The sequence below is a fragment of the Dama dama genome, chromosome 4, assembly GCF_033118175.1.
Source record: "Dama dama isolate Ldn47 chromosome 4, ASM3311817v1, whole genome shotgun sequence".
NCBI lineage: Eukaryota > Metazoa > Chordata > Mammalia > Artiodactyla > Cervidae > Dama > Dama dama.
In genome coordinates, this window is record NC_083684.1 from 40,164,336 (window position 1) to 40,190,307 (window position 25,972).

The following is a 25,972-nucleotide window of genomic DNA, read 5'->3' on the forward strand; positions in this document are numbered from 1 at the left end:
TAGAAATGGACAGTCCCTAAGTTCATCGAGTCTACTTGTCAGCAGAAAGGAAGGAGAGTTTGCCCCAAAGCCTTAGACTAGGGAGTAACTCTGTTCTAACATTGAGAACCTAGAGGGGAGAAAAGGTTGATCTGGAAGCTCCCAGGGTTTCTCAGGACCAGAGAAAGACACCCCTTCCCACCCAGCCTGGGGTGGTTAGCAGATGGGAGGGGATCAGCAAGAAGAGGCCCTTTCACTGTTGGACACCCTGCTTGCCTGTCAAAGGCTGATGTTGAGTGCCAAGTTCTATCACTGGGCCTCCAGCGTCATTTTTGGAAATCAGTGTTGGGGCTTGCTGTGTTAGAGCCTAGCCAGGGAGACAGAGACATGCTTCTGGCCTCTATACTGCAGAAGCTCCTTCACTCTTAGGGCCTGAGTTTCTTCCACTATAAAATTGGATGTTGAACACCTACTGCCTAAGGGTCTTTCTGGTCTTGCATTTTCTGAACTTCTGAGATGCAGCCCAAAGTGACTCGCCTTGGTGGCCCCCTGAAGTGGAGGCCTGTCAGCAAGCTTAGAGCTGAGGCCTGGCACTGGGCCCCAGCAGTGCTTAGCCCAGGCTGAGTTTGCTGTCTCACCCCTCCCCCTGCTGCAAAAGCAGAGAGGCCAAGACTGAGGCCCTAACTGCGGGAAAGCAGGCATGCTGTCAGAGCTCTGGGTCAGGGCTGAGGTAAAGGCTTTTGATTTCCCTCTGGAGCATCCCCAGGCAGCCTGGCTTGGTGCTAATGGAAGGGGTCTGGTGTGTGTCTCTTTCTGGGCAGGGTTGCCAGTGGAAGAATCAGCAGTGTGTGACATGGAGGGGGTTGATGACACTGAGAGGTCGTCGGGATGTGAATGTCATTACCCTTGTTGTCATATACCTGAACAGTCCATATTGGTACAAAAGGTGTCTTTATTGAGGTTCGGGAAAGAATTAGGCACTTGGCCAGAGCAGCAGCTTAAATATGAGGCAAGCAGGCAGGGGGTTAGCCATGCCCGGGGCTAGGTTGGGTTGGTGAGGCTATAGGTACAGACTCTCCTCAGACAGAGAGGCTGAGGAGGAAAGAAAAGGGGGAAGGGGACGCAGAGCAGTCTGGGTCAGAGGCCTGGTGGGCTGGCCCTGAAGGGCTAGGCAGGAAGCGCTGGGTGGCAGATCCAGCAAGGAGGGGACCGGGCTCTCTTGCTCCACGTGCTCCTTAGGCCAGCCAGGCCTGAGCCTCTGGCAGGGGCAGTCGCGCTGGGGAGGGCCTTCCTAGGCCTCACTTCTTCACCTTGGCATCATAGGTACCTGCATTCTTGTAGGCACTCACGTAGCCACTGTCATCCAGGATGTCCTGCCGCCCAGCAATACCCTTGCCCTTGCCGCTCTCATCAAAGCGTTCCTTGTGGGAGCCCGTGTACTTGCTGGTGTCAGTCAGCCGTTCCACAGCACCCCCTGTTTTTGCTTTCTGTTTGAACAGAGATCCCCCCAGGGGTACCTGGTTAGAGAGCCCAGCCCTTCCAACCCCAGCCAAGATTCCTACCCCCGCCACCCGTCAGTGGTCACTCAAGATCATCAGGGCACTTACAGTAACGCCTACGTTGGCTGGTTCCTTGCCTGCCACCAGCTGGCAGATGGCATCAAAGGCCTCCTCCTTGCTCTTCCCCTTAAATCGCTTGGGTGCCAGCTCTTCTAGGGCCTTCTTGAACTCCTCGTAGTTGATGACCCGGGCAGACTTCGCCCTGCCAGATATGTGGACACCATGAGTTTGCCCCCTGCTCCACAATCTCCCTGGTTCCAGCCCCCCAATTCCCCTTCTGGTAACATCAGAAGCAGGAAATGCCTGGGGCTCACTTGACTTTGGAGAAGACGATGTCGACATCGGTCCCTGTCACAGCCTTTCCGTCAGCCACCTTGCAGTCCTTGCACAGCTTGGCCCAGTTCTTGCCATTCATCTCGTGCCCACTGGCCTTGGGGTCACCATGGATGGCAAACTTGCGGAAGCTTTCCTCCAGCCCAGCCACATCTGTGCTCGCTGCCATGCCACCCTGTAGGGACCCACCTCGGTTACCTCCCAGCCAAGTTCTTCCCCCTTCCCCCAAGGTTCAGAGTATCACTGCCTCTAGCTCAAAACCTGCAAGGTTGAAGTTTCAGGCACTGTGCCACACACTGTCAGAGCTGGAGATGGAGCTGCCTGAGAGGGGCCGGTATTCAGTGTCTGACTGGGCCCCAGAGCCATGAGGAAGAGCACTGAGAGGAAAGGTCCTGTCACTTAATGCCAGCCTTGGCTCAGAGTGGAGTTCAGAAGATGAAATCATGATCCTTGCACCAGGCTGGGAACAGAGTGGCACTGTCCAGAAAAACTATGAGGGCAGCAGCTGGGGCTATGGCTTTGTCTGGCCCTGGCACAAGGCCTGCTTGGGTGGAAGTGAGGGTGGCAGATCAGGCCCCCTCCCTGGGAGTTTCATGCCAAGCTGGGTCAGGCCCTGGCCAGACTGCTGGTTGGGCAGGTATTTAGTGAGGACGGTGTCTCTGTCAGGGTCATGAGGACTTAGCCCAGGCTGAGAAGGGAACCAGAGCACAGTCAGGGGTGCATGCCCCAGGCAGGGGTGCAGCTGGCCCAGCTGGGACCTTGTTACTATTTGCTGTTAAACAAAAACATGAGGGAAGGGGGAACTTGGGGCTGGCCTGGCCACAGTTTGTGAAGCCTGGAGACAGTTGCTAAGGGAGGGTGGTGCTGCTTGGAGAATGTTGCTAAGGGCAGGATGGTGTCAGGGCGGCTTAGGGAGAAGCTCCCAGTGCTGCTGGGCTGGGCTGGGCTGGGCTGGAGAATGGGCTTACGGGTGGGGCACATCAGCACTCCCAGCACCTGGGGCACAACCATGGCTTCCTGGCCCCTTGCCAGCCACTGGGGTTGTAACCTCACAGTTTGTGGAGTTTAGGAGGAGCAGGAGATTGTGGGGGGCTAAGCTGAGTAGGGGGTTGTATTGTTATGAGCCCTGGTCCTGTTATCTTCACACCTACCCTCTGCATTGAAGCACACTTCCCGCACATCTACACTTTCACACCTTCAGCCCTCCATGGAGGCCTCCTGGCCACACCCTGAGCACCACCACACCAGTCCACACTCCACAGCTGAGAGCACTCAGCCCTGGCCCTCCATGCCCTCGGCCTTGTCCCCACTGACCACACCCTTAACCTGGTACTCAGACTTCCCTGACCACACCAGCCCTGCACTCAAGTGTCCCCCACAGCCCTCACTGCAGTCCCCTGACCACACCCACAACCCTGGGACTGAGGGCCTGGACCATTCCCTCAGCATTCAGCCCCCACACATACACTAATAGCCCTGTATCAAGGTCCCCCAATAATACCCTCAGCCCTGCACTGAAGGGTCTTCCCTACACTTGCCCACAGCCCCCACTGCATTCCCCGACCACACCCTCAGCTCTGCACTCAAACTCCCTCCACGTAACACAGCCTGGTACAGAAGCCTCCCTGACCACACCCTCAACGCAGCCCACCTTTGTCCATACCCCGGAAGCCCTGGAACTGGGTCCCCCCGTCCACACACCCACAGCCCTTACTGAGACCCCTAACCAGAGCCTCACAGCTCACCCTCTCTCCATACACCTGCAGCCCCTGACCACACCCTCTATAACCCCCTTGTCCACACACCCACAGACTTGCTTTTCCAGACTCCCAGGTACTATGCTGTGACACCCCTGTGTTGAGACTCCCATCTCCTCCACTGCAGTCTCCTGACCACACCCTCAATTGTGTCCTCAGCAACTATCTTCCACCTCTCCCCTTTATACTAGAGCCTCCGGTGACCACAGCCTGGACCCCTGCCTGCCTAGCTCCCTTCCACTACCACTGGCCTTAACACTGAAAACCCTCTCCCGATCAGCCCACTCACCCATCCCTAAGTTGTGGCTTTGGGAACTGAGAGCACCCACAGCTCCTACATTGCAGCGACTCCGTGGGCCCAGGCTCCCCTTCAAACAGCACTCCCCTTCCCCGTCCCTGCACTGCAGTCTCCCACCAGGGACCTGGAGGAGACCGGCACTTTGTTCACTAAGGGGAAAGTCTGAGGGAGTTTGAGCGCCATGGGATGCTTGTCCCAGGGATCTTAGCAGGACCCTGCACCCGGGCTCTCGCTCCTGTCTGTGGGAAGATGGATTCTTGGTAATGGCAGGCTGATCAGGTGGCACCAAGTCACATTCCCTAGTCCCAGGGGTCTGCAGGCTCCTCTGGGACAGCTGGAGTCATCAATCAGCAAGCAGTTGTGGGTGGGGGTGGGGTGGAACACTTGGGCCCAGGGCAGGGCCGCTCAGTTGGTGTCCTCAGCTCAGGACCGGGGTTGGGGCCGCTCCCAAGCCGCTCCCACCCCAACCCCTTCTTATCGTGCTGGATACTAACTAGAGTGGCTGGCGCCGGGATTTCCTACCGTTTTCTACCTCGTGGCTGCTCCTACAGTGCGCGTTCGATGGACAGGACGCAGAATGAACCGATGGTCGCAGGAGACTTAGGCGACTCCGCAGCTCTGCTCCCTGCCGGCTCTGGGGCGGGACTGCAGCCCGGGCGGTTCCGCCGTATTATCCCTTGTTTCTTGGTCTCCACAGAGACGGCGAGCCCCACCTTCGGGGCTGTCTCGGCTCGAGAGTGACCAAGGTCACACTGGCTCCACCTACCCGACCCCGCCTTCTCCCCGCTCCGCGGGGGGCGGAGCTGCTGCAACAGTCTCATCCCGCTGCTCCCCGGGCAGCTCTGTGGCGGGGGAAGCCAGACCTTTGTAGTTCTGGCGGTCCTCGGAAGACCCACATCCTGGCCTCCGCCCGAAGTTCAGAGCTGGTCCCCACCTTCAGGGGAGATCCAGCTTTCCAGAGCAGCAACCAAAAAGGCCTTTGGTGGGGGGCTGGGCGGGGGCAGGAGGGGGACGGGCCGGGGCGGGGCGGGGGAGACGTGCAGAGGAGTGAGGAGGTCCCTTCCCTTAGTGACATGGGGTCTAGAGCTGGCTCAAGACCACAGCTCTCCAATGAACGTGTAGCATCCCAGGTCACAACTCCGGGTCACTGGGGGCGGGAGGGGACAGTGAACGAATCCTGAGTGCTCCGGGATCTACACCGACGTCGGTCTTGCGGCCGGGGAAAAGCTCCTGGACCTCCTGGGTCCGCGTCCTCATTCATTCCGACCCCACCCCGGTATTAGCCTCGGCATCTCTGCTTCCGCTGCTGCCTTCCTAACACAAATGCTGCTTTCCTCTTCTCTCCAAGTGTAAACCCTATCTTCAAGAAAGACAACCTCCACTAGGGAGCTTCTAGGGCCTTTCCCAACCAGGAGCCTGGTACTTGAATTTCTCCATATGACAGTCTGGATGGCCACCCAATGTGGGGGACCCACCTCACCCTCTGCTCCTAGGCCAACAGGCAATGATGCGGCTCCAGGAGGGCCCGTGACCCCTGTCATTAAGAAAGTGTGCACCAAGTCCGCAAAAGCATAAAAAAGTTTATTGGAGCATCACAGCTGGTTGGGCGGGTATTGCTGAGTAGTGGAGTGGGGAGTGGGGCCGATCCCGCCGGCCCTTAGGGGCCCCTAAAGTGCACTCGGTGCGGCGGGGGTGAGGGTTTTGCATAGAGAGTCGGTCCCGCCGCTCCTCCGCCATCCCTGCTTCTCCGCCCAGCTAAGCCAGATCAGCCTCGGGGCCGCCCCGCACGCGGGGCTCTCCGCTGCTCGGGCTCACGAAAACAGCGGGCGCACGTGCCTGCAGCGCCAGCCCGGGCTCTCGGGGCCTACCCACCGGGGCGGCCAGAGCGGCGCTGCCTAGGCGCGTCTGAGCCACTGGGATCTCGTCCAGGGACTCGGCAGACGCCGAGTGATAGGCTCCTGCAGGGCTGGCGTCCGCGGAATCCGACGACGAGCTGGAGCGGCGGCCGGGGGTCCGGGGCCCTATGGGGTTGGAAGAGAACGTAAGACTAGGAGCTGCCACTCACTAAGGGCCCTACCTTTCCCTCCCTTGGAGCTCCCCGAGCAGATTCCTGTCAGAAAGGGGCGCTCACCCGGCAGCCTGGGCAACTGGGGTTCTCGGTCCAAGGTCCCAGAGGTCGGTACCTTATACATGCGCCGCTTCCTCTTTTTCTGCAGAGACAGGGGGAAGCCTGACTAACCCTTCCCCAGACGTCACCTCGCCAAAAGACGCGGAGGAGTGGAAAGGGGTAGAGGCTTCTTTCCCATCCCCTTCCACCTGGGCAGGAGCCCAGCACAGCCCCCCCTACCTGGGGTCGTATCCGAGGGGGCAGAACGAGAGTCTCTGGGGAGGAGGGCGGTGGAGGCTCCACTTGGCCGCGGGTGGCAAGGAATCGGGAGGGACTGAAGGGGAAGTGCGAGGGTAAGTGCTGGATGCTGTTGTTCCTTCAAATACCACCCTGTTGGAGGTTCTAAAATAAGCCTCCCTTCCTAACTGGAAGGAGGTATTGATCTGTCCAAGGCCACATTGGGCTGGACCAAGACCCATGCCTTGGCTTTGGCCTAACTCCTTTCTCCCACCTCATTGCCACGCCAGTGGGAGATGTGAGGTGGCCTTTGCCCAAGTTGCACTCACTTGGCATTCACTTCGGCAGGCCTGGCCTGGCCAGAGGGCTCTGGGCGCACATGGCTGAAGGTCCGCATGTAGAGCTCCATCTCCTGGGGAAGGTGGAGGTGAGGGAGGCTGGGAGGCCAGGTATGGGTCCAGGGCCTCCTGGGTCCTTAGGCCCACTCTGTCTAGGACACACACCCCCTTACTGTTCTCTCTGGGAGGTGTGGGCGAAGAGGTCTAGGGCTGTTCTCTAGGCTTCCCAGTTATGCTGGGAAAACCCCCATGCAGAATGAGGCTTAAAACACCTGTGTTTGTACCTTATCCCATCCCCATTGTTTTCCTCACTTCAGTCAAATTCCACCTCCTCCGGGAAGCCTCCAGCCTCATAGGTCCAATGTACCCGGTCTAGAACTGCTCTGGCCAAGTGGGGGCGGGAAAAAGAAGGACTCAGAGAGGCCTCCTCCTGCTCCCGGCTCCTTCTAGCTCTTCAATCTCTGAACCAACTTTTTTCCCTGGTTGGGAGACCTGGCACTTCACACACTCACATGTGCACCCGCGGCTGCAAGGCTACATGCAGAGATCTATGGGTCCCTGAGAGCTGAGTCCTCAGCGTACCAGACACAATCTCAGCTGCTGGAGGGAAGTGGGGGGATGAGTGGTCTCCCCAACTTCTGTTGGTAAAGGGAAGGCAATAAGTGGTGGAAAAAACAGCGCCATGATCCCACCTGGGACCAGGCTTATAGGTGAGTTCTCTGTCTTGTTTAGTTGCTGATCCTCGCCCTGACCGTTGGAGCAGCAGATCCAACGCCTGAAAGTGAGGCCAGGAGGTAGCAGGAGTGGCCTGGGCTTGCACCCTAGCACGCAGCATGCGCCCCTCCCGCGCCCAAGAGGACTGCAGGTGAGGAAACAAAAGCCAGAAAAAACGGCCAGAGATGGGAACCTAGTGAAGGATGTGGGGCGGAGCCAGTACAAGGCCCCGCCCCCATTGGGCTGGGGGCAGGGAACCGGACAGCTGTCGCTGGCTCGACAGTTGTTTCCATGGAGACCCAGGCGTCCTGACTAATGCAGAGAAGACACTATAACAGCAACGCCGTCTCTAAAACAAGCCTATGTTTGGGGGCAACGGCTTCAGAGTGAGGCCCCTCCCGCATTCCAGCTCAGGGTGGGGGTGGGGAGGCTGCCTGCAGGACAGCCCTAGCAGGTCTGGGGGACGAGCCCAGCCAGTCATGGGTTGGCTACACAGATGCGGAGAAGGAAGCCCCAGGCAAGCCCTGTGTGCAACATCTGCTCAGGCTGGCCCTTTGGAGTGGAGTGTGGGGGTGCCAGCCTGAGAAGAGGAGCCTTGGGAAAGGGGAAGGGGTCAAAGCCCAGTCGCAAGGACTGGGACATCAAGGTAATCCTTCCCCTCTTCACCAGTGTGGACTTAGCACCCCTCCAGGGCCCAGGAGAGAGGAGGCAAAGCCTACCCTGGTGCTCCTGGGTTCCAGAAGGGGAGGACTGAGGGCAGCAGTTGTAGAGGATCATCTCAGAAGCCTGATAGGTCATAATGGGACAGGAGCCAGGCCCTAGCCAGTTGGGGAGGTTTGAAGGTGCCACACCAGGGTGTCCCCATTCAAACTCCCCTCCTCACAGCTGTCCCTACAATCCTCCCTGAGACCTTCAAAACATGCCCATTCCTGAATGGTATCATACATGGCATCTCTCCACCTCAGCTCTCCTCTGTTCAGTGGGACAAGCACACCCCTGCTCCCTCTGTGAAGGTCTCCCTCAGGTCATTTTCAGATGATATTAAGTGCCCTGGCTGCTGGCACATCTAGCCTCAAAGCCTAAGCAGGCAGTAACTGCAGAGCCAAGGCCCTGAGCCTTTGAGTTTGGGGATCCCAAGACCAGCCCAAATGGGCACGGTTGTGAAGCTTGAAGTCTCCTGCCTACCTCTCTGAGCTTGTCTCCTCTGTGAAGTGGGGTGATGCCCACTCCCAGGATGGCTGCCACTGTGCTTACACGGGTTCAGGGCCCAGCACTAGGGCAGGTACACCGCAGTGTGGCAGGAGTTAGGGGAGGTTTCTCCACTAACAGCCATCACTCCCCCAGGCCTTCCCACCCCGTGGCAATGAGAAGAGGAGAGGTGGGGTCCTAAACCCTTCCTCAATCCACCCACCAGGCTGTGTTTGTGTACAGTTGCCATGAGGACTTTGGATCCAGAACTCAGCCTTCCCAACAAGGCCTGCCTGGGCCCCCTGCCTTCCCAGTCCCTGGGGGCTCCAAGGACAGGACCACCCCACCCCCAGCTGTTGACCTCAGGAAGCCAAGGGGCGTGGGAATGGGGATAGGCTGATCAGCAGCTGGGCTGGCCAGGCCCCGAGCCTGGGCTGGAGGATTCCTGCTTCAGAGTGTGGAGACCTTAACTCTTCCTAGACCCAGCTTTTTTAATCTTTCTTGGCCTCAATTTGTTCATCTGCAACATGGGGATAGTAGCATGATCTGCCTCATGGGCTGTTTCAAGATTTAAATGGGGTAATGGGTATAAAGGCTCAGGGTCACAGGTGGAGAGAACTAATGGCTCCATCCTGGTGACCCAGTCCTTGGTCCATCCCTCTCCTCCTTCAACCCCACCCTGCCCACTTCCAGGCTCCCACTTTCTGTACCCTCCAGCGCATGCTCGGAGCCTTTCCCCAGGGGTCAGGGAAATGCAGGGCTCCCTCTGTCTGTGCCCACACTTGAACAAGCAGGCACATGCTTAGTACATACTTGCCCTCACCCCTGCTGCCTCCAGCACCCCCTCCCCCAGCTGCTATTCCAGGCCTGCTTCCCTCTGCCCTGTCTTGTCATTGACTACTTGCTGCGTAGCCCACCGCCCCTCCCACCCCCCTTTTCCCACTCCCTCAGCATTCTGGGACACTTCTATACCTGAATGGGCCGCATCTTCAGGGGACATGACTCGAGCTCCCTGTGGGCCCCCTTTGCCTCCTGTGGTGGACGATGCTGCACAATGTACTCATAGGTGGTGAGCTTGTGCCACACTGAGGGGTGAAGATAGGGCTCAGTGTAATGGAAGAGGAACCCTGGGGTTAAGAAGGTGAGGGAGGGTACCCAGCCACAGGCTAAAACCCATTGTGTCCATATACACTAAACCACAGAGTGAGACGCGTCACCATTAGAGAGCCAGCACCAGGAAGGGGCATAGTTTCAGGGCTCCATAGCCCAAACTGGGTAACTTCCTCCAGCCTAGGGACCCCATCCCCTGCAAGGCAGGTGTGGGTGTGTATGTGAGGCGGGGTGGCACTTACTGAGATAAATGTGGAAGCAGAGAAGGTGGCCGAGCAGGGCTGTGGAGAGCAGGCCCAGAAGGATGAGTAGGGCAGCCAGAGCCAGGATGGCAGGAGCCTGCGTCTCAACAGGGGCGGCAGGCAGGAACACGAACCACACATCTGTGTGATTCTTCAGGACTGCAAGGCACGAGCAGACTGTGCTCAGCCAGGGCTGTGACCAGTGACCAGAACAGGCTGGGGGTGGGAGTGGGCCTGGAACCCAGACTGACCTTCAAAGTGGCGGTTGGTACGCAGCCGCATGGGGTTGACAAAGAACTCCACAAAGACATAAGTGGCCACCAGCACGAGGAGCAGGACGCCCAGTAAGGCGGATGCCACACTGTGTAGAAAGAGCCTGGGCCCAGCCACCGGCAGCTGTCAGCACCCAGGTGCTCCAGCTGGGCAAGGGCCCAGAGCTCAGAAGGGCCAGAGGTTGGGAGGGGGAGCTGGGCCTCTAACCCCACAGCCCTAACTCCTCAGGAAGCCGAAGGCTTCGGGCAAAGGTGAAGACAGGCAGCCACCCCCAATAGGCTCCCCACCTTTCCCTGGGCTAGGAGGAGAAAGATTCCAAACCTACCCTCAGCCCTGTCAGGAGGAAGCCATGGAACGCCTCACCCTCAGACCAGCGCACAGGTCCCCCAAGTACCTCCCATCCTCGCCTGGCCCCGTATGAAGGGTCAAGGGCCCTGGTTCACACACTTCAACACGCATCCCCAGGCAACCCTGTGGCCCGGATCTGGCTCTCACCGGTAGTTCCTCTCGCCCACACAGTTGTTGAGCCACTTGCAGTGGTGGTCAAAGCCGCACACGCATTTGTTGCAGGCGCTGCAGTGCTTGGAACGCGCACTCCTGCGGTGGGAGGGGGCACAGAGCGATCGCGGGCTTACCCCACCCTTTGTTGACCATCCTGGCCTGGGGGTTGCCGGTTCTATGCCTGGAGCGGGTCACTCACCCGCGCCTAAGCGGAGAGCAGAGCGCGTCTATAGGGAGCGCGCGCGCCCTCTGGTGTCGGGCACGGTGGGGCGGGACACCTAGAGAAGACAGCGCCTCTGAAGAGGTGGGGAGGCGCGGGCGGGAAGGGAGGTGTACCCAGGGGTGAGGAGGAGTAGACAGCGTTATACTGTCCCCCTCTGGAACTATGCATATGGGTGATGGTGGTGTGAAATGCAAATGGAGGTTCCTTTCCAAGCAAGGACCCCTTTTGCCCAGTCAGGACACAATGCAGGTATGGGGCCACGTAGCAGAAGAAAGCAAGGCTGCTGGACTCAGGACTTGCATTGCTCTTCCTGACATCGCCATTTTTTTTTTTTTTTTTTTTTTTTTTTGAGTCTGCTTCTCTGCCAGACTGTGGGAATTTTTCTGGCATTCTTCCAGAAAACTCCAGTCTATCTGGTTTAAGCCAAAGGAGCCAAAGGGAGCAGGGCAGGCAGACATCTGGGTGAGCAGCAAGCAGTTCACCACAGGGGATAAGTTGAGGGAAGGCCAAGTTAGGGATGCAAGTGAATCTCCCTGCCCCAGGGAGGAACCAGTAAAGCCCAAAGGAGAGTGGAAGGATAAGTTTCAATCCCCTTTCGCAGAACAGAATGGAGCCCTGGAACAGGGAGCAACTGCCAGAGCATCCACTGAGGAACAGGACACTGACTGGTGTCTAGTGAAGGAAAGGATTGTCTGATGCCAAAGTCATCAGCATCTTAACACCACTGGCTCTTTCTCTGTCCTGTGGACAGAACCCCTTCAATAAACTGCCTGGATCTTAATATTAAAAGTTTCTGGGGAGGGGGGAGCTAGCCTTGAACCATACCCAATCCCAGATCCCCTTCTTAAGGCTGAGAGACTGGAATGCTCCAGGGAAGAGCCTAGGGAGGCAGTCTGGACCAGCCAAAGGGTTTGGGCTCTGTACATTCTAACCCCTCAATGTGACCTGGAGTAAGTCATTTGGCTTCTCTGGGCCTCAGAGTTGTACATAAACAAGGATAACAGTATATTGGCTCCAGCTCCAGGCAGGCTGGGTTGTAAATCTGGCTCTGCTGCCCAAGAGCCATATGACCAACCTAAGCCTTTCAGAGCACTGGATTCTTCCTCTTCTGTGAAGTGAGAAAGATGTTACCCACCCTGCGGGGTGGTAGTTCATAAGCACTTAGCACATGATAAGTACTTGGGTGTTAGCTTCTGTTAGTTCCCGTCCCTGCCCATACCTGGGGATGCTAGTGAGAGAAGGGGGTGGTTACTGGCAGAGTTAGTCATTAGCAATGTTTGTAGCAGTGCCAAATGTTTCCTACTTTAACTGATGGAAATGCTATTCCTCATCTTCTGCTTCCAGGCACCTTCTCCTCACCTTCTCCTTCACCCAGTTCTCTGTCACTCCACCAAGATTCTTGACTGTGTGCAATACAAGGGTTCTGAGGCTTCAGGATGACTGTAAAGCCTAGGCATGCCCCTGTCTGCCTTGAGCTCCCACTGGCAGTTCCCCGGGCGCACTCATCGGCCACACACACCCAGTCCACATGCACTCACACATCCACGTCGCACAAGTTGCAGTGTAGGTCTTCAATGACGTGTGCATGTTGGCTGCGGTTGAAGATGGGCAGAGGCCCTGCATAGCTCTTGTCCCGCACATTGGCATCTGCTGGATCGATGGAAACAGCAGTCAGGTGCACCACGAGGTGGCCAGCAAAGATGGCGCCCATGCACTGGCCCAGCAGGTTAAAGACTCACTCCACACTGCTGGCTGAGAGCCCACCCCTGCTTCCTGTGGCCAAAGAACTGTTCTCTACCTGTATGCAATTCCCCAGTGCAGAGACTCTGCCTGTGCTACCTCCTATCTCCAGTCCCCCAAAAGCCTCCTTATCAGACATCTCTAGCATACCCATGCCCTAGATGGAAGAACTGATGGGGCTATCTGGTAATGGAGCTCACAAACCAGCACTTCTGCTGTTGAGGAGACCAACCACAGGGCCCTGGCCTCACTGCCCCAAACCTGGTGCAGACCCTGGCTGGTCTTACCTCAGAATCTGACCTGTTTTCAGATTCTGAATGGTGAAATAAGACTGAAAGAGATAATTCTCTAAGATTGAAGGACCCAAAATATAAGTTCTAAGCTCATTTATCTTGCTTCTGAGAAGGATGCAAACATCCCCTCCCAGAAGCCAGGCCAGCCGGAGAATCACTTGCAGACAGAGTCTCATAGACCCACTGCCTCCCTAGTCTAGAGTTCAGGTCCTCGGAATCCTGGGGCTGAATGTCTGGGATGGCCTGACATGTGTAAGGGCTGGCCAGTGGGCACAAGGCCAATTCCTGAAACACAGATCTTCCAGGATCTATCTGCTCAGCAACTGGACCAAAGCCTGGGCACAAGTATGCTGACAACTTACTGCAAAGTGAATGTGTAAAACTTTACAAATAGATTCCACCCAGTCAGCTATCCACCCTCCATCTATTCATCCATCCATCCGTCCTTTTGCTAGCCAGTCAGATATCTATCATTTATCCTCCATCCATAAGCTATCCAACCTCCTTTTTTCTTCCTCCTCCCAGCAGCCAAATTTTCTTACACGTCTGCAGGAGCCAGGCTCCGCCCTAACATGCTGTACCAGAGCTGACAGAGACAATCCTGTGGCCCACCACAACCTCTCTATCCCTACAGCCCTGGCTCTGGATCAGGCCTTCACCTCTTGCTTGGGCTATTCCATAGTCTCTGAACTCTGCTCCTCCTGTCTGGGTCCCCTTGAGTGTACTCTTCACTTGGTCCCGAAGTGAGCTCTAAAAAGCTTAAACTTAAGGCCTTGACTGCTTAAACTCCTGCAGTGGCTTTCAATGGCTCTCAAGCTAAAGTTTACTCTTCAGGTTCAATACTCATGGCCCCTTTCATTCTGGCTCCTCTCAAACCTCTTGGTATTACCAACCACTACTCCTCACCATTCCAGCCTATTTTCAGACACACTGATGTGGGCAAACATTTAGTTTCCTGCCTGCTTCAACACTTCTCCCACCCCCCACCCCCTGGTTCACTCATTCAACTATTTACTGAGGTCTTTCTCTACATCGGGCACTGAGGCATATGGCAGGAACAAACAGACCTGGTCCCTATCCCCAAGGAGCCCACAGTCTTGCAGGAAACACAGATGTTAATCGAAGAGTAGGTTGATTGTGATAAAGAAAGTTCATGGGACTATGTAAGTTTGTAACTGGGTGACCTCATCTGGTCAAAAGGGATATGGAAAGCTTCCCTGAGGAAGTATTATGTCAGCTGATACTTGGAGTGGCACAGGAACCAGTAAGAAATATAAAGAGGAAAGGGGGCCTGGCTGGGTGCTGGGAGCAAGCAGAGCCCCAAATAACGGGGTGGTTGATGTGTGTTTCCAGCTCAACTCATTGGTACCATGCCAGAAAGAGAGCCTATGTCACCAAATTCTGGCTTTTCAAAACCAGAAGTCTAGATTTGTGTCTGGATATATGAGGCATCTCATTTTTTTAATTTTTAAAATTTTAAAATGCTGACAAGGAAATAAGTAATTTTTAAAATGTACCTGCTGAAGAAGCCCTTCAGATATGTCTATTTAGTGTGTTCATTATCACTCAATTTAAAAAAATCTATAGGCCCAACTGGCCCATGGACTGCTAGTTCTTGACTTCTGACTTAGCTGGGTATTGGGGTGAAGAGAGGGGCTAAGGGCTTCCACAGAGACCAGTGTTGTCACAGCAGAGAACAACAGAGGAAATAAAATAAGAAGATGCTAGGGAAATGGGCAGAGTCAAGAATGTGGAGAGCCTTGAGGATCTTGAATCTTATGGCAGGAAGAAGCCATTAGAGGGTATTAGCTGGGGAGTAACTTTATCACTTTTGTTTTTTGAAAGGGCACTTTGGCTGCAGAGATAGAGACAGACTGGCTGGAGTGATAGCATGTGCAGGGAGACCTGTTTGGAGACGAAATGGTCATCCAGGTAAGAGAGGCAGCTGGCAGTGGGGAGAAAAGAGGGCAAATACAATACCTTTTAGGAGGCAAAATCAACAGGACCCGATGACTGACTGGATACAGATGATGAAGGGAAAGGGTGGAGCCAAGAATACCTATCGAGGCCAGGAGGAAGGAAGGTGGGGAGCTGAGAGCAATAGGAGCGCATTTGGGCCCTCGGTGATGTTGGGCTACATGGCCCTCCTCCTGCACCCACAGTCTGCTGTATGAGCCCTACCCTCTTACTTACCACGTGATGATCTCCACACTACTAGGCTTTCCTCCAGTTGGAAGCTGAGCACTGAGAACTGGGGCCCTGTGTTCTCATTCTTGCAACCCTAGGGCCCAGGCCACTTCTAGGCACAAGGTGAGTGCTTGGTACACACAATGACCCTACTTCATTCTTCAGGGGCCCTAAGGGAGCCTTCAGAAGGAAGGTAGCTTTGATGGGAGGACACAGAACCATTCAGGCCAAGAAATGGGAGTGCCAAACCAGGTGGTTCTGGAGCCTCCAGCATTGCCCAAAGCAGTAAATATGGAGAAGACAAAACCCTCAAACCATCCCACTTGCCTCTGAGCCAGGCTGCCTGGGCAGTCCTTCTGGCCTCACTGGATACCAGCTATGTGACCTCAGGAAGTCATTTAATCTCTCTAAGCCCCAGTTTCTTTCTTTCTTTTTTTTCCATTAAAGTCAGGGGAACACCTTCCTTACAGATTATTATGAGGATTGAATGAGATCATCCATGTACAGGGTTGGCACAGTGCCTGGCACATATAGGTGCTCAATAAATTCTAGTTACTTGTGTTTACTATTATTTGCTCTAATTCTACTCACTCCAAACCATGTGGTTATTAATCAGGTATCTTGATGGCAGAAACCCAGGTAGTCTTGAGTGAGTGGCGCACCCATTCCAGCTCATGGGAGGAATGAGCATGAAGCATTCCTTCATGAAGCATCCCATGAAGCATTCTACTCAGTAGTATTGAATAAGCCCTGTGGGTTACCTCAGAGAAAGTCTAGTTTTCAGAGTTGTCCAGAAAGTCCCCCTGTGACACTGCTGGCATCTGAGACCAACAACCTTCTCTAGAGTCTTTCTCCACTCACCTGCCCTTGTCACCTACCAGCCAAGGGCTCTATGGTTTCCCAAGAGAGCATGCTCACATTCATGGCTCATACATTCTGGTGCTCACACACACATACGGTGTGCTCCCTGTCCCCTGCCTGGGAAGCAGGCAGGATCCTTCCTGTCAGATAGAAGAGGAGGCTGAGATGTGCAGTTGGCAGAAGCTGTTCAGCCCTGTGCAGCCCTGCAAGGGCTGAGTTGAAGGGTGCTGAGTCTACGCCTGAAACTTTCAAATTCACCCCTGTTAACTCCTTTAGCTCACCCTAGGCTACCTTCTCGCAGAGGCCCAAGGAATCGTCTCCACGAAGCATACATACCAGGGCACATTCTCATGGGCACCCTCTGGACTGGGGCACATAGCCACATGCTGCACCTTAATCCTCTGTTCCTGGGGGTTATGGCCAGGGCAGGGACAGTCACATCATCAAGCTCAGGCAAGTGCATGTTTGTCACAGTTCCCAGGAGTTTCCAGGGCATCTTTATCCCTCCTCTTGTCAGTTCAACCTTCCTTACCCTAAAGGAGTCTGATTTATAAAATCAATAAGCTCCTAAACAGTCCTGGGTATGGCATAATCATCTCTGTAAATAAAACCATATTTTAAATATACCAGGAACTTAATATGTAAAGGAGGCTACCATGATTCTTTCCAAAAAGTGAAAAATTATTTCATAAATGGAACATCTCTTTCATCCTTTGTTGAGCTCTGGACACAATTAGCTTAAAAAGAGCTTTAAGGTTCTCATCTATAACTGCTCTTGTGGTACCTCAGTTGATGAGGTTCCCATCTGTGTGGGGCTTTCAACGCGCCAAGGTTCATTAGGTCTTTTCCCTCATCCAGTCAGGCAGAGAGGTCAGATGGGTGTTGGAGGCCAGCAGGTAGGCAGCTGGAGCCCGAGGCAGAGACAGGACCTATTTGTATTGTCTGAGGCTCTGGAACCCAGCTTCAGGCTTTGCCCATGTCCCTCCATCCACTGTCTGCACTCTCCCATGTACCAGCCCCATACATTCCCAAGGATACAGCATAGCCAGCAGGCACCCAGTGGTGAGGCAGGAGGGGAACTAGGACCCCAAAGCCAATCACAGCAAAGAAGAGGTACAGCAGCCAGGCCACAATCTGGAGTGGGTGCGGGGGCCAGCTCCACCCATTCCGGCGGGACCGCTGGCCCTGCAGCTCCGGGGAGGGTCCGCTGGCCTGTGCAGGTGCGGTCCACACATTCTTCTCAGGGGCTGTCTTGTTAGAGGGCTTGTTGCAGATGTTCATCTCCAGAGGGAGAAAGAGTAGAGACAGCATTAGCCTGAGGAGGCCCAGGCTGGAGCCCAAAGCCCTATGCCTGCAGTCAGGTTTCAGCAGGAGGGGCAGGTTGGAATGTGAAGCTCTCTCCCAGTTACTCTGCAGGGGAATCCAGGACCCTAGCATGAGGAGCCTGATATGGGAGAAGGGCAGCAGAGTGCTGGCCTCAAAGCCCCAGAGCGAGCTCTGGCCCCAGCCCTAGCCAGGACAAGGTAGGAGGGTCCAGGGTTTATTTAGGACACAGTGTGACTGCCTGTTACTCAAAGTGCTCTGTTACCACAGCCATCAGAATTAAACCCAATAAGACATGTTCTCATCTGGTAACAATATCAGGCTGGAGCCAGAGTGATGAGAACACATGCTGATTCTGTTAGGATTAGTCACCTCTGTCCCGAGGCCCAAATGCAAGTGTCAGAGAGGGCCCCCGTATGCTCTGCTAAGGGAAATAGGGAGTGGAAGTACTCAGGAGAGGGATCTGGCCTCTGGTCCTAGCAAACATATACATGTTCTTCAAGGACTGGGGGACCCTGAACCATCTCCACTGTGCATCAGGTAAGCTGCCCGGGGTTCTTGGCTGAAGAGAAGACAGCACACAAGAGAGAGGGGAGGATTCCTCACTGGTTCCCTCCAGCAGTGGAAATGACCATGTATCTCTAAGTAAACCTGGGCCTAGTGCAATGAGAACCAAAAGGTGAGTTGATGCCTTTTGACTCACTTGAGGGAGCTCAGGGAAAGACAAGCATTGTCCAGAGCCAAACCACCAGATGGCAGCACTCTTCCACCCCCATCCCACCATCCCTCCACCCAAGAGCTGACCTGGTTGTCAAAGGATATGTGCAGAGCAGACAGGTGGGCCTAGTATTACAGGAGAAAGAGCCCAGCCCCCAGTATCTTCTGAACCTGAGGTGAAACCAGAGCCTGGGCAGGCAGTGCCCCACTTGGGTAGACAAGCCAACTCGGAGCTCTTGGTGGGAAGATCAAAATCCCTGGCAGCTGGACTCTCCTTTCAGGAGCCCATGCCTTTTGGCCAGGGAGTCTGACTAAGACAAAGGGTATGCAGGACCCTTTCCCCCACCAACACATCTGCCTATAACACCTTCCTCACTTCTCAACTCAACAAAATGTGACTTGATCTTCAGAGTCCACCGCGAGCACCACCTCATCCAGGAAGCTTTTCTTGATGTTCCAAGTGAGTCAGGGGATCTTTGCACTCAGTTTTTATTGGGCAAGTCACTTGGCCATTTGGTACACTTTGCCATCTCTATGTCTGCCCCCCTGTTATGCAAGCTTCTCCTAAGGGCAGCAATGGTACTGTGATTCATCCACCTCTGTTCCCCCACATCCCCTCCCCCAAACATGCAGAACATACCTTGTACATAGTAGGTGCTCAGTAATGTTTGCTGACTTGAAAGCATCTGAAATAAAAGGAAATATGGGCACAGTAAATGATGTGAAATCCTGACCCACTCAAAGCGTCCTGCCCTGTTCTGCCCTGCCTTCAATCTGTATAGTCACCAGGCACCCACACCCCTACCCCATCCCCCCCCCCCCGCCCCCGCCCCATGGCTATTACCCTAACTGCCAAACATTCACACTCAGCCATTCTGCCCTTCATACCACCCAAGGCCCAGGGCCTCCCGCAAACCAAACCTGGAGATTCTGAGTAGCCTCATCCAAAGCTAAATGGAGTGACCCTAGTTTTCTCCCAGGGACTCAACTGGAATCCTTTGGTCATTTGCTTTGTCTTCAGTAAAAAGCAATGAAAGGTGGGAAAAGAACCCCAGCTTTGGAGGAAGCAGATTTAGGTTCAACTCCTGGTTCTTTGCTTACTAGCTGAAGGGCTTGAGTTTCTTCATCTGAAAAACAGGGGTAGAGATGCCCACCTAGGGCTATATACAGATCAGCAACATGCATTGACACATAAATGCTTCCTAAAGGGTAGACATTATGATTACCCTTAAATAGCCCTCTGGGGTATCCTCATCTCTCCAGACTGAGGAGGCTACTACATCTGATATCCTATGAAGTTTTATGAGGTTTGTGCCCAAAGTGACAGGGTTGATTGAAGTTGCTTTCTTAAGTCAGTAGTCCCAAGGAACACATTGTCATAAGAGCTGAGCCACTGGGTTGTCATTCTAAACTTCTCAGATTTGATCAAAGATGACGAAGGTGATCAAGAAGCTGGGGTCACTTTATTTGGAATGTCCCCAGAGGTAGCAAATCGTTGTTCTTGATTTTTGGAAACAAAGGTCATCAGGTCAAACCCAGTGAGTACAGTTGAGCTGGGCAGTTCTGCTCAGGAAGACAAATCTTTGTGGCTCCAACACAGGTTCTCTGGTGATCCAACAGGGCAACTTCTTTGAAGGGAACCCATCAATTGGGGTTCCTAAATCCTGACTTTCTCCTTGCCATCCTCACTCCTGAATAGCTCTACACCTTGAGGTAGTTTATAAAGAAGCAGAGGCACATGGCTGGCTGACATGCCCCCACTGCTGGAGTGGACTGGCAGTGGCCACAGGCACTCCCCAGTGCTGCTGTGTCCCTGATGCCTGAGGCAGGAGAAGTCACCATTTGAGGCCAGGGGCCTACCACCAACAGCCTTAGAGACTGCTCTGATTCCAAACCCCAATACCCTTGGCCCAGAGAGTACCACTTGTATGAGCCCGTGGATGGGGGGTGGTGCTCTTGGGTCTAAGTCCCCTGCAGAAGTGGCAGCACTCTGGAGCAGACTGAGCTGCCCAGGTGACATGCCACCTGCATTGAAAGTCTGAGCCAACCCACTCTTAACTGATGACATTTTCCCTTATGGAGTTGGTGGCCACTAATTATTTTGACCCCCCAAAAAAATTTATTAAAAGGGCTCTGAGGTAGGAGAGAACAGGAGATAGGGCTTTAAACATGGATGGGACTAAGCACTCTCATCAGACCCAGGGACTTTTCTGGCTGTCCTTCCCCTCTTAGCACTTCCCTAGGAGATCAGACTAAAAGACGTGTCATCCTGCTCCCAGACACGGCCAGCTTGTACGCTCTTTTCTTGGCCCAGCCCCCTTGTGCGCTAAAGATATAAACACCTATGAGACCAGGTTCCTGCCCTCAGAGGATTGCTTTCTGCGGGCCCAGACAGGCTCAGACAGATATCAGGGAAGTGGGTGAATGGGTATTTTGGCAGTCTAGTATGACAGGACACAGAATGGATGGGTTTGGGGTCAGAGAGCAAAATTCACAGAGAGAGAGAGAAAGATGAGCCCTTGGAAGTTGCAGGGTCAGATCCTAGGTTGAAACCAAGTCCCCCTAAAACAAAGTTCCCTTACTGAAATTGTGATTAATCTATCTAAAACTTTGTTCCCTTTTGAGTCTCCTGTAACTTCAATCTTGTGCTAACTGAAAACTAAACAGAGTCATATGACTAAAATTACTGAAAACATGTACTAAAATGGCTACTATAGATGTCACCATCAACACAGAAACTCTGGTTTTCTCTCCAGTGCAAGATGAACTAACAGATCCCTGTGCCATGGACCACCTGGATAGAAAATAAACCAGAGACTAGAATACTCCAGAAACTACGATTAAGACATGTCACAAAAATGTCATAAGATGATGATTAATCCCAGCCTCTTTGTTCTTTCCCTTAAAAAAAAAAAAACAAACCCTAACTCAAAGACCACGGTGAAGTGGACCTGAGGCATATCTCCCACTCCCTCGCTTGGCTCTCACGCCCTGCAATAAATGCTGTACTTTCCTTCACCACAGCCCGGTGTCAGCAGATTGGTTTTGCTGTGTGTTAGGCAAGCAGATCCAGCTTCAGTTCCGTAAGAAGGTGATGATAGGAGGCCAGGTGAGTAAGTTTAGGTACTACTGAAAGAGCCATGGGGAGTCACAGAAAATATAAACAGGGGAATTGACATAAATGTGATGGGTGTTATAGAAAGCTTTCTATTCACAGTGGGAAGAAGGGCATGAGCAAGAAGAGAATGGACTTGGGGGAAGTGACACCAGAGCAGACTGGCCCAGGGAGGGCAATCGCCCAGCAGCCCAGTGCTTTGGGAGGAGATGGGCGGGAAGTGGGGGTGAAGCCCACAAGTTCCCCACTGCCTGCCCGATGACCCACTGCATCTTTGGTGGGCTGACAGGTATGTGGACCTTGATAAAAGATTCTCAAGTACCTTCAGCTGCCATAGAACAAACCACAGAGTTAAGTTGGTGGAGACAGAAAGAAGGCAAGAACAAAGAGGCCCCATGGAATGTTAACAACCAAAGGTAGTCACTGGCCTGGTAAGCCCAGGGCTCACCTGGCTTCTGAGGTAGGCTGAAAGGGCTATGCAGGTCTCTCCCTGTCCCAAAAGGGTGAAGGCCATTGCTGGGATGACAATAATCTATGTTAACCTTCACTTTTACGCCTAAAATAGCATTTGCAAAATAATGTTAGGCTACTTTAACTCATATGCCTAATTTAAGTGAGGAAAATCTTACCATTTCAAGTTCTCATTATGAACTAGAGAACAGTTACCTGACTGGTTCACTTCTTTCTTGCCCACCTCTGCTCCCACCAAAAAAAAAAAAATATATTTAGGAATGTTGTTCTGAGATTCATGAATAGTGCTGTCAAAAGAACCAGACTGAGTTGAAAAGTACTAGCCCTGGAGAGGCTGTAGGAATCCCTGCATTTTTGCAAGATGTCTGAGAATTTCAGGAAAGAATCTACTTCATTACTAAAGAGGGTTTGTTGGCGGAGGCCACAGAACTGGAAAGGTAGAGTGACGGGATCAGAAGAGAGGTGACAGGGCCAATTTGGAGTCTTGGAGGGCCTGGAGAACTGAGATACCAACAGGGAGAAACATGTTGGAGCAAGGGAAATGGGTTAGGGCTGGAGACAGAGCCTGCTTCTGGTCCTTGCATAATGCCACAGATTAAGGAAACTGGCAGGCGAATTTCACAAAGCCATCACTTTGGATCACTCCTTTATTTTTCAAAAAGGTTAGCTGGAAAGCAATTTGGTAATGTCTATCAAATTTGAGGGGGCTTCATAGGTGTCACTAGGGGTAAAGAACCCGCCTGCTAATGTAGGAGACATAAGGGATTTGGGATCAATCCCTGAGTTGGGAAGATCCCCTGGAGGAGGGCATGGCAACCCACTCCAGTGTTCTTGCCTGGAGAATCCCCATGGACAGAGGAGCCCGGTGGGCTACAGTCCATGGGGTTGCAAAGAGTCAGACACGACTGAAGAGACTTAGCATACATGCACACACACACACATGCACCAAACTTGAGAACACTTATACCCTTGGGTCCAGACATTCCATTTCTAGGTATTTATCTTATACAGATGCTTAAAAAGTGCACAGAGATTCATTGCAGTCATGTTGGTAATAAGAAAGGACAAAAAAAACAATATAAAAAAATATATGGCACATCCACACAATGGAATGCTACATAACATCAAAAATAAGGGATGAAATGACTTTTGATACACAGTTAAGTAGAAGCTGAAACTCCAATACTTTGGCCACCTGATGTGAAAAGCTGACTCATGTGAAAAGACCCTGATGCTGGGAAAGATTGAAGGCAGGAGGAGAAGGGGACAACAGAGGGTGAGATGGTTGGATGGCATCACCAACTCAATGGACATGAGTTTGGGTAAACTCCGGGAGTTGGCGATGGACAGGGAGGCCTGGCGTGCTGTGGTCCATGGGGTCACAAAGAGTTGGACACAACTGAGCGACTGAACTGAACTAAGTAGAAAAGCAAGATGTGGGGTGGCTGTAAAGTGTACCAGTAAGTGAAAGCCAAGGTGGATGGATAGATATCTATGTTCTTATATGCACAGATTCTCTCTGGAAAGAAATGCAAGAAAGCAAACACACAGGTAGCCTGTGAGAAGGAGATCTAGCGGCTAGGAATGAGAGAGATCTGTTTTTACTATGTACTCCTTAGTGCTGTTTGGATTTTTTTTTTTCACCATGTGTATGTACTACTTTTGAAACAAAAAGTCAAATAAATAATTGAAGGGTGTCATCTCTTACCCTCATGGCCCCAGTGGGCTTCCATGTGGACCAAATGTGCGCGTGTGATCTAGAGCTTAGTATCACACCAGACAAACAAGGAAATCCTGCCTAACAACCATGCAACAAAAGAGCACTCAGTTGTAGTTCAATGCTTTCTCATTCTCAAAGGCAGTTTTGAGTTGTTCAGCTGAAGAGCTCCCTATGAGCTGTTGGCGGTTTTGTCCAAGCTGGAATCAGACAACCAGGCGGCACCATAGAAGAGCAGCGGGGCAAGACCTTGCTCCAGTTCTCGGCGGAAGGTCAGCTAAGCTTCCCATGACTCCAGAACCCAAAGGGAAGGTGCACGCCACAGGAAGGTTTCACTCCCAACAATCTTTTCTTTTGCTAGAGGATTTATGGTTGCGTATGTGTGCTTTTCTGTGGATATTTTGAAACAAGTTTTCCGTTTTGTTTTTTTGTCCCCCAGGATCTACTTCTAAACCCATTTTCGGCTGATTCATATCAATGTATGACAAAACCCACTGAAATGTTGTGAAGTAATTAGCCTCCAACTAATAAAAAAAAATTTTTTTAATTAAAAAAAATAAAATAAAAAAATAAACCCATTTTCACTGAGATCTGACCAATGCCCAATTTCACCACCTAAAGGAGGGGCTGAAAAGAAAATTCTGCATGGGTCACACTGTTTTATAGCAAAAAATGTCATTTGTAAAAAAAACTTTCAAAGGGCAAGTACTTTGTTTATCAGAATTCCCCAAAGGTGCCAGAGAAGTCTCTGGCTTTAAAATTCTGGGAAGTGCTTATGTGAGTAAGAGACACACATCACAGAAACTCCCAGAAAATAAATTGGAGCTTCAGGCCTTTCTCATAGACCTCTCCAGTCATTGGTCTCAGATGTGGCTGGGCTCCTCACATCAACAACATGCAGAAGTCTGATGCTAGGGCAAGAAAAGCTTGAAACCTCAGTCATTTCTGAGTTGACGTGGTCTGCAAACATTTCCTGTGCCATTTTCCTCCTGAAGCAATCACTGCAAACTGTTTGGGCTTCAAGTTAAACCAAGAAAAGAGGACAAGAAGAAGGGAGCAACACGGAGCTGAAATAAGGCCAGTGAGCAGAGGCAAGGGTTGTTGGTTTTAACCAGGAAATCAAATCCCATGATTGTGGAAGCAAGCCTTGAGGAACACCCACCAAGAAACAGTCATTTAGAACAAAGTTGTGACAGAACAAAGTAAGAAAAACAAAACAAAACCTGACTAATTAAGTACCAATGTTGCTTTTATTGAATCTCATGGTGATTATCTGTTTATAAACCCGTCTCCCGCTGTGAATCACCAGTTTTCCAAAAACAGGGACCACCCCTTACTCATCTCTAAATCCAACTCTCCTTCAAGAAGGGAAGTTAAGTCACTTCTTACCATTTCTGCTGCCATCACTCTATTCCAAGCTCCAATCATTGCTCCCATATAGTGTCTCAACAACAACAATAACCATTACTAGCCATTTAGAAGGCACTTATTCTGTGCTACCGCTTTAAGTGTTCTGATGGAATCTGCTTATTATCCCCTACAACTCTCTGAAGTAGGTCCTATGATTTCAAACTGTTCTCATAGGCCTCTCTAGTCATCGGTCTGAGATGGGGCTAGCCCCTCACTTTCTCTCTCATAAACAACATGCAGAGCAATATGCCCCTTTCACAGAGGAGGACACTGAGGCTCAGAGAGACTAAATAAGTTCTAGGAGGCACAGCTACACTGGCAGAATTAAGATGACCCTCAACTGACTTGCTGGTATGCCCCTATCACAACCACATTGCCCACAGCAGCCAGAGTGAGGTGAGATTTTCAAAACTTAAAAACACATCAAAACTCCTCAGTGGTTTACTCCTCCTGCTAGGATAAAGTTGAAAGCTCCACCACATACTTCAAAGTGCCCCTCACCCTTTCTGTTCCTCTGTACCTGCTGCCTCCAGATCTTTGCATTTCCTTTTGCCTCTTCCAGAAACACCCTTATCCTGATCACAATGCTGACTCTCAACCTTAGAGCTTGGCTTAAAAGTCACATGAGTGAGGGGATTCTCCCTGACCTCCCTCCATTTCAGCACTAGACCATTTAACCTGACCTGAAACCACTTTAGTCGTGTATCTGGCGCCTGCTCCCCACAACCCCCGCCCGACCCCTTCTTAACACAGCCGGTTCTGGAGAACTGCGGCGTCCTCTGTGGGGCCCTTGGTGGCCCCGCGCCTGGCAAAGAGCCTGGCACATAGCAGACGCTCAGTGCAGATCTGCGAACCTGATGAATGCTAGAAGGAAGCCGGGCGCCCTGCCCAGGACCTGCAGCCCAGGCCGCGCGCAGGCTCTGGGCGAAAAGCTCGGCCGGGCGGTGGCAGCTCTGCCCCCGTGGCTCAGCTTCGAGGTGAGAACTGCACAGGGGGCTCCTCACCTGCGCGTCGTCTGCCGAGCCAGATCGGCCCTGCCAAGGTCACTCAGCGGCTCAGCCCCAGCGCCCGGCCGTCCACCCACCCCAGAGCGGCCGCGCTTCAGACTCTCGCGGCAGAGACGATCCCTGGGACCGGGCGGCGGTGCGCCCCGGATCGGAGCCCCATCCCGGAACGCGAGGCGGAGGTTAGGCCCGCAAGTCCTCCGGCTCCGACTCGAGCGGGCTGGCTGTACCACCCGGCCAGGCAGACGCTGGCTGGGCCTCGTCCGGCGCTGGGC

At 52.9% G+C, this 25,972-nt stretch overlaps 2 protein-coding genes across 11 annotated transcripts; both read right to left on the reverse strand.

Moving 5' to 3' along the window:
- Positions 1-913: 913 nt before the first annotated feature.
- On the reverse strand, positions 914-4,660 carry TPPP3 (tubulin polymerization promoting protein family member 3). Of its 2 annotated transcripts, none has more exons than XM_061134897.1 (4): positions 4,459-4,660; positions 1,853-2,046; positions 1,587-1,740; positions 914-1,466 (listed from the first exon to the last, which is right to left on the reverse strand). In XM_061134897.1, exons 2-4 carry the CDS (start codon positions 2,038-2,040, stop codon positions 1,278-1,280), a joined length of 531 nt encoding a protein of 176 aa, XP_060990880.1. In that variant the 5' UTR covers positions 2,041-2,046; positions 4,459-4,660; the 3' UTR covers positions 914-1,277. The 2 variants fall into 2 exon arrangements, with proteins under 2 accessions (XP_060990880.1, XP_060990871.1); XM_061134888.1 differs by having other exon boundaries at positions 4,449-4,659.
- Positions 4,661-5,486: 826 nt separating this feature from the next.
- ZDHHC1 (zinc finger DHHC-type containing 1) lies at positions 5,487-25,972 on the reverse strand. Of its 9 annotated transcripts, none has more exons than XM_061138717.1 (13): positions 25,698-25,972; positions 19,082-19,107; positions 18,621-18,666; positions 16,979-17,221; positions 12,398-12,573; positions 10,631-10,732; positions 10,114-10,238; positions 9,863-10,021; positions 9,483-9,595; positions 6,600-6,682; positions 6,274-6,367; positions 6,058-6,136; positions 5,487-5,947 (listed from the first exon to the last, which is right to left on the reverse strand). In XM_061138717.1, exons 3-13 carry the CDS (start codon positions 18,627-18,629, stop codon positions 5,682-5,684), a joined length of 1,449 nt encoding a protein of 482 aa, XP_060994700.1. In that variant the 5' UTR covers positions 18,630-18,666; positions 19,082-19,107; positions 25,698-25,972; the 3' UTR covers positions 5,487-5,681. The 9 variants fall into 9 exon arrangements, with proteins under 9 accessions (XP_060994700.1, XP_060994697.1, XP_060994696.1 ...); XM_061138714.1 differs by having other exon boundaries at positions 18,970-19,107; XM_061138713.1 differs by having other exon boundaries at positions 18,902-19,107.